The 12,324-nt window shown below is 39.5% G+C and overlaps 1 protein-coding gene across 1 annotated transcript in view; it reads left to right on the top strand.

Moving 5' to 3' along the window:
- Window positions 1-12,324, top strand: part of LOC113033089 (voltage-dependent N-type calcium channel subunit alpha-1B-like) — a 326,109-nt gene that overhangs the window by 206,777 nt on the left and 107,008 nt on the right. The window contains exon 32 of the mRNA XM_080308904.1: window positions 3,096-3,260. Within this exon, the coding sequence (XP_080165030.1) occupies window positions 3,096-3,260 (165 nt within the window). The remainder of the gene's footprint in view (window positions 1-3,095; window positions 3,261-12,324) is intronic.

Genomic DNA, 12,324 nt, shown 5'->3' with positions numbered 1-12,324 from the left:
CCACGGAGGAGTCTGATAATTCAGATTAAGGTTAAAATATACAAAGATGTATTACAAATACAATCAGCATACTGATCCCCTCTTGCCAGTTGTGGAATTAGGGTTAAAGTTGGGTCACGAGATCAGGGCGTTAGGGATTCTGTTTAGGAGTTAGGGACAGCATCTTATCTCACTCCTGATCATGCCATTGTCATGCATTGTGCTGTGGCAGGCAGAATGTGGACCCAAATGCAGGTTTCAACACACACAGGGATAACTCAAAGAGGCAGCTTTATTTGCTGTGAACATCCATGCAAAGAAAACACAAAACATAACCTAAACAGGAAACTAAAACTAGGGAGCTAGAAAAACAAGAAACTGGGGCGGGGAGTTACCTAGGACCACTCAGGAAAGACCACAGGAGAGACACACAGTTAAATGACGATACCAACGCGACAACGGACAGAGAAAAACACAGACAGAGAAAAACACAGGGCTAAATACACAAGGGAGTAACGAGAAAAGTAGAAACACAGGAGGAATACAGCTGGGAAAGATCCAATGTAACAAGATGGGGAGGAAGCAAAACTTAATACACTAACATAGGACATAAGACTATCAAAGTAAAACAGGAAACAGGAGACAGGCACAGAAGGATGGACTTGTAAATGAACAGCATAGCTATATTGAAAAAATAACTTTCTGTGTTATATCTAGAATGATTAATATATGTATAAATTTGGCTTGTGTTGGTTGACTGACCTAAATAATAAACTTCTGGCTACTAACCTTATTTAAATATGAAATATTTTTAAAAATATTTCATATTTAAATAAGGTGCCGGTGCTTAAACAGTGCTCGAACCGGTGCTTAAAGAATGGAGAACACAACATTGGTCCAAAAACCTCTCATGTTCAGCTGTTTTTTTTGTAAAAATATAACAATGTTAGCCTTTTCTGCAGCTATGGGGCATATATGGCATCACTCTTGACTGGAAGCAGCGCTTAAACAATGGAAAAAACACAAACTTTGTCCAAAAACCTCTCATGTTTAGCTGTTTTTCTCTTATTCTTTGGTCATTTTAGCCTTTTTGTCCAGGGTGAAGGGAGTATCGTTTGCTAGCTCACCTTACATGCATTAATTTAATAACGTGGTTAGCCTACTCAACGTAAATTACACACGAACAACATTAAGCTACTCACACAGAGAAGAACGGCTGCTGCTGCCATCATCATCCGTCATCATTTCTGCTACACTGGCAGGGCTAGGGGCCAGGACTCTCCTCTTCGGGTTTTTGGGGGATGTTGCTAACTTCGGCTCCGATAACAGGCAACCCACCCGCAGTAGATGTGCACGGTGTGAGGTCTCGCAGCAAGCTATCAAATACGGCGCATTTCTCGGCTTTTAAAAAAAACGCTATGCATTGCCAGGTGTTTCATCAGATTTGAGGTGTTACCTCCTTTGACAGTATCACAGTATCAGCTTAAAGCACTTATTGCAGGCTGCTGAGTTTGCATATTTTGCTGTGAAGTACAGCCAGACTTTTGACAGCTTCGCCTTGGGCATTTTTAATCTGTAGCTCTGCTCTAAAAGAACGTACCTGGGCCCGCCTACTATCCTCGGAAACGTAAAATGATTGGCTAGAAGTGTATCACAGCTCAAGAAAAAAAAGCACCAAAATGTGCGCTGCTTTTCGGTCTGGTTGCTACCGTTTATGTCAGAACCGGTGACACCGGTACCCATCCCTAGTGGGAACATGTCTTTAAGTGGTGAAGACAGCCGCACAAAAGTTAGGATTTTCGTTTGAAAACGCATGGTTTTCTCTCTGTTTTGACCTTCCATCCACACTTAGACAGTGTTTTCGCTCATGGAAAACACAGCATTTTCAAAACGCTCTCGAAAACGCATACATTTGAAAACGGTGCTTTCGCGTCACAGTGTGGACAGCGAAAATGGAGACTTTCTAAACAGTGACGCATGTCAGTCATATGATGCAGCTATGTGACCAATTAAACAAAGACAACTGAGGGCATTATACAGCAGTTGTTTTGTTTGCTCTCAATTTTGACAGCCCTCTTAAAGATTAATATCAGTCTGTACATGCTCCAGATAGCTTTTCTTCAAATTCTTTAATTTTCACTTGCTTTTGCAACTTTGTACTTTTGTGTTACTCGCAGCAACAACTTCACCTCATTGTTAATCCATTTTAAAAACTCTGTGGTTTTCCTCAACATTTTGCCGGGACGTTTCAAAGAGCCAGAAAGTAAATAAACGGCAGACAGAAATGAGGCAGGTCGCATGCGCAGTACTGGAACGTAAGCATTTTCAATGTGGAAGCGCAACTCTGTGAAAACAACTGACAACGCTAGTGTGGGTGCGGAGCGTTTTCAGACAAAAACGCTGTTTTCAAATCTATATGGGCTAGTGTGGACGTAGATAGAGAAACAGACAACCATTTTCACTCACATGGGCAATTTATCCCCAGTTAACCTAACTCCACTAACTGCCTGTCTTTGGACTGTAAGAGGAAAATGGAGCCCATGAAGACCGCTGTGCTGTCCTATATTTGATTTTGTAAAGCTAATAACTAAGCTGAGACATTTTTAAGGCAAATTGGAAATGGTTTAACAGAAATGTTCTAAAATTTTGATGATTTCAGATGGAATGACCAAGGTCTTAAATATAATCTGCTGCTAAGAGCCATAAGACACTTTCAAAATCTTAAGAGGTCCATGCGTTGATTGGTCAAATTGTCTTGGTAACATTTGGTAAACATTATTAAGGGTATGGCCACTGACCACTATGTATTTGTTGGTTCAGTATTTTCTCCTTATCTGGCTTCTGTGACTAAATATGCATATTTTTGTAATACATTATTTGTAATATATACCTGTTCTTGGTTAATTTTACTTAACAATGATCCAGTTTTAGCATCTGGGACCTAAATAAACTGTTACCCAAAGTTACAAAATGAAAAAAATGTGGTGTTTGTGCCTAAATAAAATATTTAATTATTTCTAGCAAAGTCAGGCTTTTATCCATACAAAACAGAGTACTGAAGTTCCATTCAAATGATAAAAACAGTAAAGCAGATATGTATTTTTATTTTGTTGCAGAGGGCATGTATTGACTTTGCCATAAACGCCAAACCACTAACACGTTACATGCCTGAGAACACACAGTCCTTCCAGTACAGGATGTGGAAGTTTGTGGTATCAGCTCCGTTTGAGTACTCCATCATGATCATGATTGCTCTCAACACCGTGGTACTCATGATGAAGGTAAGAAAGCATATGAATAATAAAATACACATACAGGTGGTTTAGCTTTAGGTCACGTGTTCATGAATCATGAATTCATGAACATGTGTTTATAGACTTTTATGTCTTTAGTGTTATATATGAAGTTACTGGTAGCAATCATTAGCAGGGACAGTTGGATGCTCTGGCCAAAAGTAATAAAATCCTCCAGCTGCTAACTTTAATCTCGCTGATTCACTTAGGTCATGTCTTTTATAAAATTCTTCTCTTTTTACTAAATAAACAAAAATAACAAACAACAAATAAAAAAGCGTAGGCAATTGTTAGTCAAAAAGTAAATTAAGTTAGCCAACTAGTTGCTGCACCTTCTTAGATGACCCTCTTAAGTTGTCACTGGTGGAAAGCTAATTTTGACTCTAGGCAATCACAATTAATTTTTTAAAATTGAATTATTCTCCCATGTCTTGTAAATCGCAGAACAAAGGAAATAATTAGTCTTACCACAACACTGATCACGAGTTGGTCAGACTGGTGAAACTCCCATTTCTGTTAGTGTAAAGCTGTTTATCTACATTTAATCCCAGTTAATAGAAAAATGAGTGTGGTTCCAACAGTACATCACAGTCTGCCCACATGATATAAAAATGCTGCTGTAGTGAATGAAAGAAATGTCAGCACAACTGTTTGAACTTGAATTGTAATGAATAAATGTGTAAAATTACAGGCGGAAGTTGTATTTAACAAAGTTCTATGAAATCACAGAAGATGGCCCTTTTCTGTGGACCCATTGTATTAAAAAAACAAACAACCAAAACAAATTTATATAGCCAATAGTAATACAATTGTTTTTAAAAAAAAAAAAACAGGAAACTTTTTGTTATTTGGTTACTTTCCTGCAGTAGTGAACAAGTCTTTATCAGCAGAAAAAGGTGTAAAACGTACATGCATGGTACCTGCACAAGCGTATTGTGTTGTATATATTTACTCATTATTGACCATAGGCTCCAGAAGCCGTTCCTAAGGCTTCTGATCAAGTTAATTAATAATAGCCCAATATTGAGCCTAATACCTTGTGTGTATTAACTCATTGGTGCTTCATCAGTGTTACAATTGCACAAATTGCTGTAGTTGAACTAATTAGTGTGTGTAATCTGACTTCATTGATAGATAAAGTTGAGTATCATCTGCATAGCAGTGAAAATGTATGCTATGCCTTCTAATGATACTGCATAAAGGAAGTGTGTATAATGCTGGGCATACACTGTGCGATTTTTGGCCAATTTTGAGCCGATTTTTCAGTTGTGGTGATCAGTGGCGGAGCGGGGGGGGTGGCTTACTGGGCTTAAGCCCGGGTTGTTTTTTCAAAAGTCCGGGGTCTTTTGGAGTGTAATTTTTTCATAGTTAGATGCCTGGCTGACAACTGTATAAAACAAAAAACTACACACAATATTCGAAGCACATAGTGCACCCTGTGGGAATTTACAACTGTGCGTAAATCCCCCCTAATATTGGTATGATCCGAGCTCAGGCACTAAGCGGGGCGGGGCAGCTGCTGCCTGCCAGTGAGCTGTTGGAGAAACGGAGCCAGGCAGACAGAGAGGAGAACTGAAGTTTGACCAGGTACCAAAGCAAATCATTTGTACTGTACAAATAATGTAAATATGACGGTGTATCACAAAAGATTGATATCAAACTGATCACTGACCCATATTACATTACTCGCTCTTCAAGTGAATCAACAAATGGCGAAATGAAAAGCCGAACAACAACAATGCTGTTTCTTTAGAGAGTCTTAGCTTACATGTGTGTTTATTTCATATTTTCAGTTGTTACAGTCCACGGCTAAATAAATCGATTTCAGTAATGTACTGATATACAAGAATGGACATAAGGGGCTTCTTTCAAAGAAAAAACTCTGGTAGTATTTTATATATTATGCTTTGTATGTTATTCAGTATATTTCTATGCAAAACAAGAGGTATTTCAATACACAGCAGTATATTCACAGTTTAAACCAGATATTTACATACACTTTATGGTTTCAACTGTATATTTGATGATTGTCAGCACAAAGAGGGAGAGAGAGGAACAGAGAGGGATAGAGAGGAGAATGAGGACAGAACAGAGATGGAACAAGAGCAGGTGAGACACACGTTAGTCAAATGGTTGTTTACCAAAAGTATCACCGTATCATAGGTACTCATGTATCTTGTACCTAGTGTTTCTTTTTAGGTTTGTTATTTTTCAAGTTATATATTTATTAAGTTATGCAGGCTTGTTTGCACAACAAGGCTAAATAATTATATAAACTTTTCTGAATCTGTACTTTGGTAGAAATAAAAAAATAAGTGTAGTGCAGGTCTATGATGATTTTCAGTGCTACTATAATCTAGTTTTGATTCTGGTTCTGTCTTGGTTAAGTCCTAAGCAGTCCTGATTTTGAACTGTTGTAGTCCTGTTTAAATTCCGGATCAGTTCTGGGTCTGGTTGAATTGGGGTTTAGTCCTCGTGTCTTGATACAGCCCTGATTTTGTTCTGCCTTGCTGCTTAATTAAAAGCACCCCCCCCCCCCCCCCAAAAAAAAACAAACAAAAAACCCCCCCACATGCATGCTACCCTTTAGGGCTAAGCCCCGGGTGTTTCAAATGTCTGGCTCTGCCTCTGGTGGTGATCGGCCCAAGTTTCGCCTTCATCATGTGTCGTGCATTTATCGTGTAGTATACATGGGGTAACGAGTAGAGCTGGGTGATAGAACGATAACGATATGTATCGCGATATAACTTTTTCTCGATAGAAAAATTAAACTATTGTGATAGACCTCGCCGCTCTTGTCCTCTTAAAAAAAAAACAACAAAAAAAAAGAACAGCCAAAAAGAACAGCCAATCCAAATTAAGTAGTGCAGAGCCGAACCAATCACAGCCGCAGCGTCACGTCACGTGACTTGTTACGTACAGCCAACATGTGTATTTGTTTGGGAAGCAGCCAGCCACCGTACCGCCCGGGTAATGGAGGAAATGAGTGTGCCGACTAGAAAAATCAACCGAGCGTGACCGAAGGTTACCGAAGAGAAAACAGATGATGGTTCCAATGAGAAGTGATTGTCGAACGGAAGAGCCATAGAAGTTCCGTAGTGTGAAGGTATTTCGGCTATTTCAAGTCTGACAAAAAACAGAGTAGCGTGCACTGTAAATTGTGCCGAAAGCAAGTCTGGAAATACAATAAACTGGTGCATGTGCTACGTCCACACGTACCCGGGTATTTTTGAAAACGCAGATTTTTCTATGTGTTTGCACCTTTCGTCCACACGTAAACGGTGTTTTTGGTCACTGAAAACGAAGATTTTTAAAAACTCCGGCCAGGGTGGATATTTTTGAAAAGTCTGTTTTTGGATTTACGTGTGGACTAGAAAAACGGAGAAAACGCAGCGTCAAAGGTGTGCGCATTTTTTGACGTCACACTGTGCGCCACGTTATTGTTTCGGTGAAATGAATTTCTACAATTCTGATGCTGTTAATTCTACTCTCTGCAGTGTTTAAATGCTTACATATACACACAGTTACTGTCCCTCCACACATACGACTCGGTTCTGCTTCTATGCCCCAGCTTTGTTTACTTTTTCCCACCGAGGCTTCTAGACTTCTGATTGGCCAACATTTCTGCACGGTTAGGAATCTAGCTCCACCTGCTGCTTTGGCATGTTCATAGCAGCGTTTTCCTTCATTTCTGCCTTTATGTGTGGACGGGATTATTTTTTAAAACGAAAAACGGAAAATCTCCGTTTTCAAAAATACCCGTGTACGTGTGGACGTAGCCTCAGTCTCTGACTGGAAGCGCTAATTCGTCATTCGGCTATTGTCAGACTAAAGTAACTGTTAAAACTGTTTGAAAAGCTAAGCTATACAACAAGGAGAGATTGAGAATTTCCTTTTAGTTCTCAGTTTATTTGATATTGACAAAAGTTAGTCAGTTTTGTCTGTTCTTCTGTAAAACAAACTAAGATTTATTTTTAGAATTAATATTTTATTTCTAAGTGGAATTGACAATTTAGTAGTCTGTTTCGTTTGTTCTATTTTGAAACTTAAACGCTTTAGCGGCTGCCTTTTGTGTAGTTTGCATTATTTGCCTTTATTTATCTGAAAAAGTCTCATGTTCCTTAAGTACATCTACCCTGTTGAACTTATTATGGGAAATAAATATTTAAATAAAAACAAGCTACTGATTATTTCACATTTTACTTGTGAGCAACGGCACATTTAAATCTTACAAATATAGTTATTTGGCTTATATCGTGATAGATATCGTTATCGCCTGAAATGAAAAAAACATATCGTGATATGAAAAAATCTTATATCGCCCAGCTCTAGTAACGAGAAACTATTAACACCTCACAACCAGCTCCCGATCATCAATTGTTTGGTCGCAAGAAAATCAAACCTGTTCGAAATCCTGTCGGCCGTCGTGAGGGTGTCACCACAGCCTCCCACACTGTGCACATGCAAACACAGAAATGAAAGTGAAAAGACAGAGCAGCAGTGCAGTGTGTAATCTGGACACAAGCGATGAAAGCACAACTTGTAGAACTTTCTCATCATCTGAGCCTTTTCGATGTGGCCTTACAAAATTATCACGACCACAACAACTGTGAAAATAGTTGGATGGACATTGCTGCTCAATCACAGCTGCCTCATCAATATTTAGTGTATTGTTATTCAAATCTTTACTATTACTATTCCATCTTCTGTACGTTTTTTGTACTCCTACTACTTCAATTTAGAAAAACCATTCAGTCACTATAGCAACCAGGCCAGGGCCGTGCAGAGAGGTTTAAAGGGGCGGGTGCTCAAAGTTAAAAAGGGGCACATTAAACCAGGCTGAATAACAACAACACACATTCATCAAGAATCTAATATGGGAAGGGCAGGGCTGTGTTGATCTGACACTGTAGACATTAAAAAGTCCATAGGAGAGATGGTAGCTGATTAAACAAGTGTCATGAGATAATAACAAAATGCAAAGATTGGTGACAGCGCTTGGAACCATAAGGCGACAAAAAACTGTGAGAAATAATTTAGGCTCTGCCTGTGAATCACTCTTTGCTTCTCTTCTTCCTTCCATCATTTCATATATCACTCTCCACTTGCTATGTGAGAACAAGGCACAACTTGCTATTGCAATAAACTATAATCTAATTATCCACACCTAACAACTCTTGCACTTAATCTATAATATAATTATGACAGAAAAATGTTATAGCACTGCCTTTAGTAGCCTCACACAGCTCCTGCTGTTTCCTCCTCATGTCCTTACCAGGCATGTCTGGACAATGTTATATCATGAGTAATATTTTTTTTAAAAATCCATCTAAATGAAACACACACATGCACGCACACACAGTGACATTTTAGACCTTCTTCAGAATACTGTATATACTATGGGCATCATGGTGCTGATCCAGAATCCTTACATTATTATTTATTACTAGAGCTAAAATAATAAAGCAATGAGGAGGGGGAAGTAATAAATATGAAATAATCTATTTATGATGATTCCATTTGTTTCACTATCCACTCTGTGCAGGGAGAAAGCTTATTACATTTTTAAACTGTAGAGATACAATAATTTTACTGCTGTAAATTCCAAATTTTGTCTTATTTAAAATAGAAATCTAATATAATCTGCTTCTTAATGTATGTTCTTTAAAATACAGCTTGTGTTTTTTAATATATTATAATTATAATTATTATTATGTGGACATGCATATTAGATCGTTTTTTAGTGAAATATAATCCCTCCAGAATGGCAGGAAAAGCCCGGAAAATTACTTTAAAACTAAATATGTTTCTAAATACTTTAAAACTAAATATGTTCCCTAAAACGGTGGACAGAGCTACAGACCCATGACAGCCTTACCCAGTTAGCCAGCAGCTATGACCAGCACTACTTGTGCAGTTAATAAAAGGACAGGTAATGTTTGTCGCGCTGTTGCACACACAGCATGCTCGTTTGTTTCAGTTCGTCAGTTGCCACAAGACAGCTTACCAACGTGTACGTAATAAGCTAATACTCCTGGGTGCTATACACTACAGTTTACGCTGTACACCTACTTACTGGTTTTGTCGCATCAGTCTGTGTCTCTGAGTTAACTTGTGTTTCTCCTACAGCTCCGGACCACTAAAAATGCACGTGCTCTTTGTGAGCTCGTTCCCGGCTCGTAACCAGCGCGTTCTGCCGTCAAGGGCGATCATTGGTTAAATGTGATCATGTGACTGATGCAAGCCAGATCCTTTTATTTAGCAAAACTGTGATTAATAGTTAAATATTATTGTTGAGGGGCACAGACAGGACTCCGCACGCACGCACACACACATAAAAAAAAAAATATATATATATATTTTTTTAAAAAGTTGCCTCAACAAAAGGGCACTTTGGGCACCCATCAGGAAAGGGGCGGGTGCTCAAGCCCCTCTGTCCCTGCTTGGGACTTATCTTTGGTGCTGGAGGCCCTTTGTTTGAACCCATTGAGTCTGTGGATATTAAATTTCTTTCATATAAGACTGCATTACTTCTCGCTTTGGCTTCGGCAAGGCGAGTGGGTGACCTTCATGCGCTGTCTGTGCATCCCTCCTGCACACAGTTCTCTCCTGATGGCCACAAGGTCGTATTGCGTTCAAATGCTACCTATTTTCCCAAGATCATGCCTGCATCTTATAGCTCTTAGTTTGAGTTGCTGAGCTTTTGCTCCCCTCCTTTTGCATCTGAGAAGCAGAAGAGGATGTATTCTCTTTGTCCAGTGCGTGTGCTACACACCTACATTGAGCGCACTCAGAATGTGCGTTTATGTGGCCAGCTGTTTGTCTGCTTCGCTAATCCAAATAGAGGTAGAGGTCTGTCTAAACAGAGGCTGTCCCACTGGATTATAGAAGCTATCTCACTGGCATATGGCACCAGAGGTCTTGCTTTGCCCCAGGGGGTGAGAGCTCATTCCACTTCTGGATGACAACCTCATGGGCTCTTTTTAAAGAGGTGCCTGTAGCTGATATTTGTGCGGCAGCTAGTTGGGCATCACCGCACACTTTTGTGCGGTTTTATCGGTTGGACGTTACAGCCCCTTCGGTGGCTCATACTGTTCTTTCTGCTGGGTCTACCGCTCACTAAGGATGTCTTGGTCTGATTCCGGTTCGGTGGCTGCTCTGTGGGGCGTGTATATATGTCCCATACTTATGTGTTGTACCGAGTGAATCGACTGAAAGGGACGAATAGTTATGTCTATAATTTCTGTTCCCTGAAGGAGAGGAACGAGGTACAACACAAGGTGGCCCCACTGAGCAGTTTGGCTCAGTGAAGAGCGGCTATTGAACTGAGGGATGACTGTGATGACAGCGGCTATATGTGCAGGTGGGGCCGTGCGCGTCATCTGCCTTAAAGGTGTGAATAAAGATTTCTTCAGCCAGGACATGCAAGGGCGTGATATCCCATACTTATGTGTTGTACCTTGTTCCTCTCCTTCAGGGAACAGAAGTTATAGACATAACTATTAGTTGTGTAGAACAGGTCCTCGGGATATTCACCTTTTGAAAATGATTTTGATGGGAGTTAGGGTCTTGGATTTAGAAGCAATTGTTCAACAGGTGCACCGAGGCAGATTTGACAGGGTTTTGCCACAGAGTAGTTGTATATCAGTAGTTAGTCCTGGACAACTGGATCAAGCATTCTGATTGGCCCATGAAATTCAGGCTTCTGTTTGATTGGTGGATTTGTTTTTAGCAGATAGGGGGTTCAAACCTGGGCATTTGGAGTCAGTTGATGACTTTAAGAATCATCCTTTCTGACTGGATCATTAAAACTTACAGCATTGATCTTTCTGTAGTGAGTTCTCCCACATTTCAGTGATTTGGTGATTAAAAGAATATGAACTTTTAATATTCATTCAGATGCTTTGTGACTCAAAACTGCTTTCAAACTTCTTCTGTGTTAACATCAGCCTTTAGCAGTTTTGCACTTTTGTTTTCAGGTGAATAATTCTGTATTTTTCATCTCATTAAACATTTTTTTACTTAAATTCAGCATTTATTTCATTTCAGCTCAAAACATTCAGCTATCAGCAATCACACTGCAGTTTCTTCAGAAAATGGATTTTCTAGTTTTCATTAGCAATTTAGCAACATTGATGGTGGTGGTGGATGTGTCTATGTGTGAGTGAAAGGGAGAGCGAGAGACAGATTTTGTGTTATAACTTTCGTGTTAGACACACGCAAGTGTGAGCACGCGGGCCGTATAGTGTGAGACCCTGCATTGTTCTCTATGAACTTCTAACCCCTGAGAGTCAATCATACAGTTTGAGCAGGAGCTGAATAACGCGATTGAAAAAATCGCACAGTGTATGCCCAGCTTAAGGTAAAAAGAACTGATCCTAGCACTGAACCCTGTTGAACACCATAATTAACCTTAGTGTGTGAAGAGGACTCTCCATTTACAAAAAATAGGACTGTTAAATAACACAGACCACTGTCCACTGTCTGAGGCCATAAGAAGATTGTAACCTTGACTAATGCTTTTTCTGGACTGTACAGTACTGTTTCTGTACAGAAGAGAATGTTTAACAATCTAGTGTTTTACTCTTTGCTGCAGTTGTACATTCTATTCTGTCTTTTAATTTTTGTTTAAAACTTTTTTTGCTAATTTGTGCTTTGTTTTGGTGGTCTGGGAGGTGACACAGGCTACTTCCACACTAATGCGTTTTTGTTTGAAAACGCATAGTTTTCTCTCCGTTTTGGCCTCCCGTCCACACTGAGACAACGTTTTCACTCATGGAAAGTGCTCTATAAAATGCATACATTTGAAAACGTTGCTTTCGTGTCGCAGTGTGGACGCAGACTTTATAAAACGATGACGCATGTCAGTCATATGATGCAGTCATGTGTCCAATTAAACAGAGAAAGCGGAGGGCATTATACAGCAGTTGTTTTGTTTGCTCTCAATTTTGACAGCCCTATTAAAGATTGATATCAGTCTGTACATGCTCCAGATAGCTTTTCTTAAAATTCTTTAATTCTCACTCGCTTTTGCAACTTTGTACTTTTGTGT

This window comes from Astatotilapia calliptera, chromosome 12, assembly GCF_964374335.1.
Source record: "Astatotilapia calliptera chromosome 12, fAstCal68.1, whole genome shotgun sequence".
In the NCBI taxonomy this organism is placed as follows: Eukaryota; Metazoa; Chordata; class Actinopteri; order Cichliformes; family Cichlidae; genus Astatotilapia; species Astatotilapia calliptera.
The sequence above is the reverse complement of the archived record's forward strand: the minus strand, read 5'-3'. Positions and strand labels throughout refer to the sequence as shown.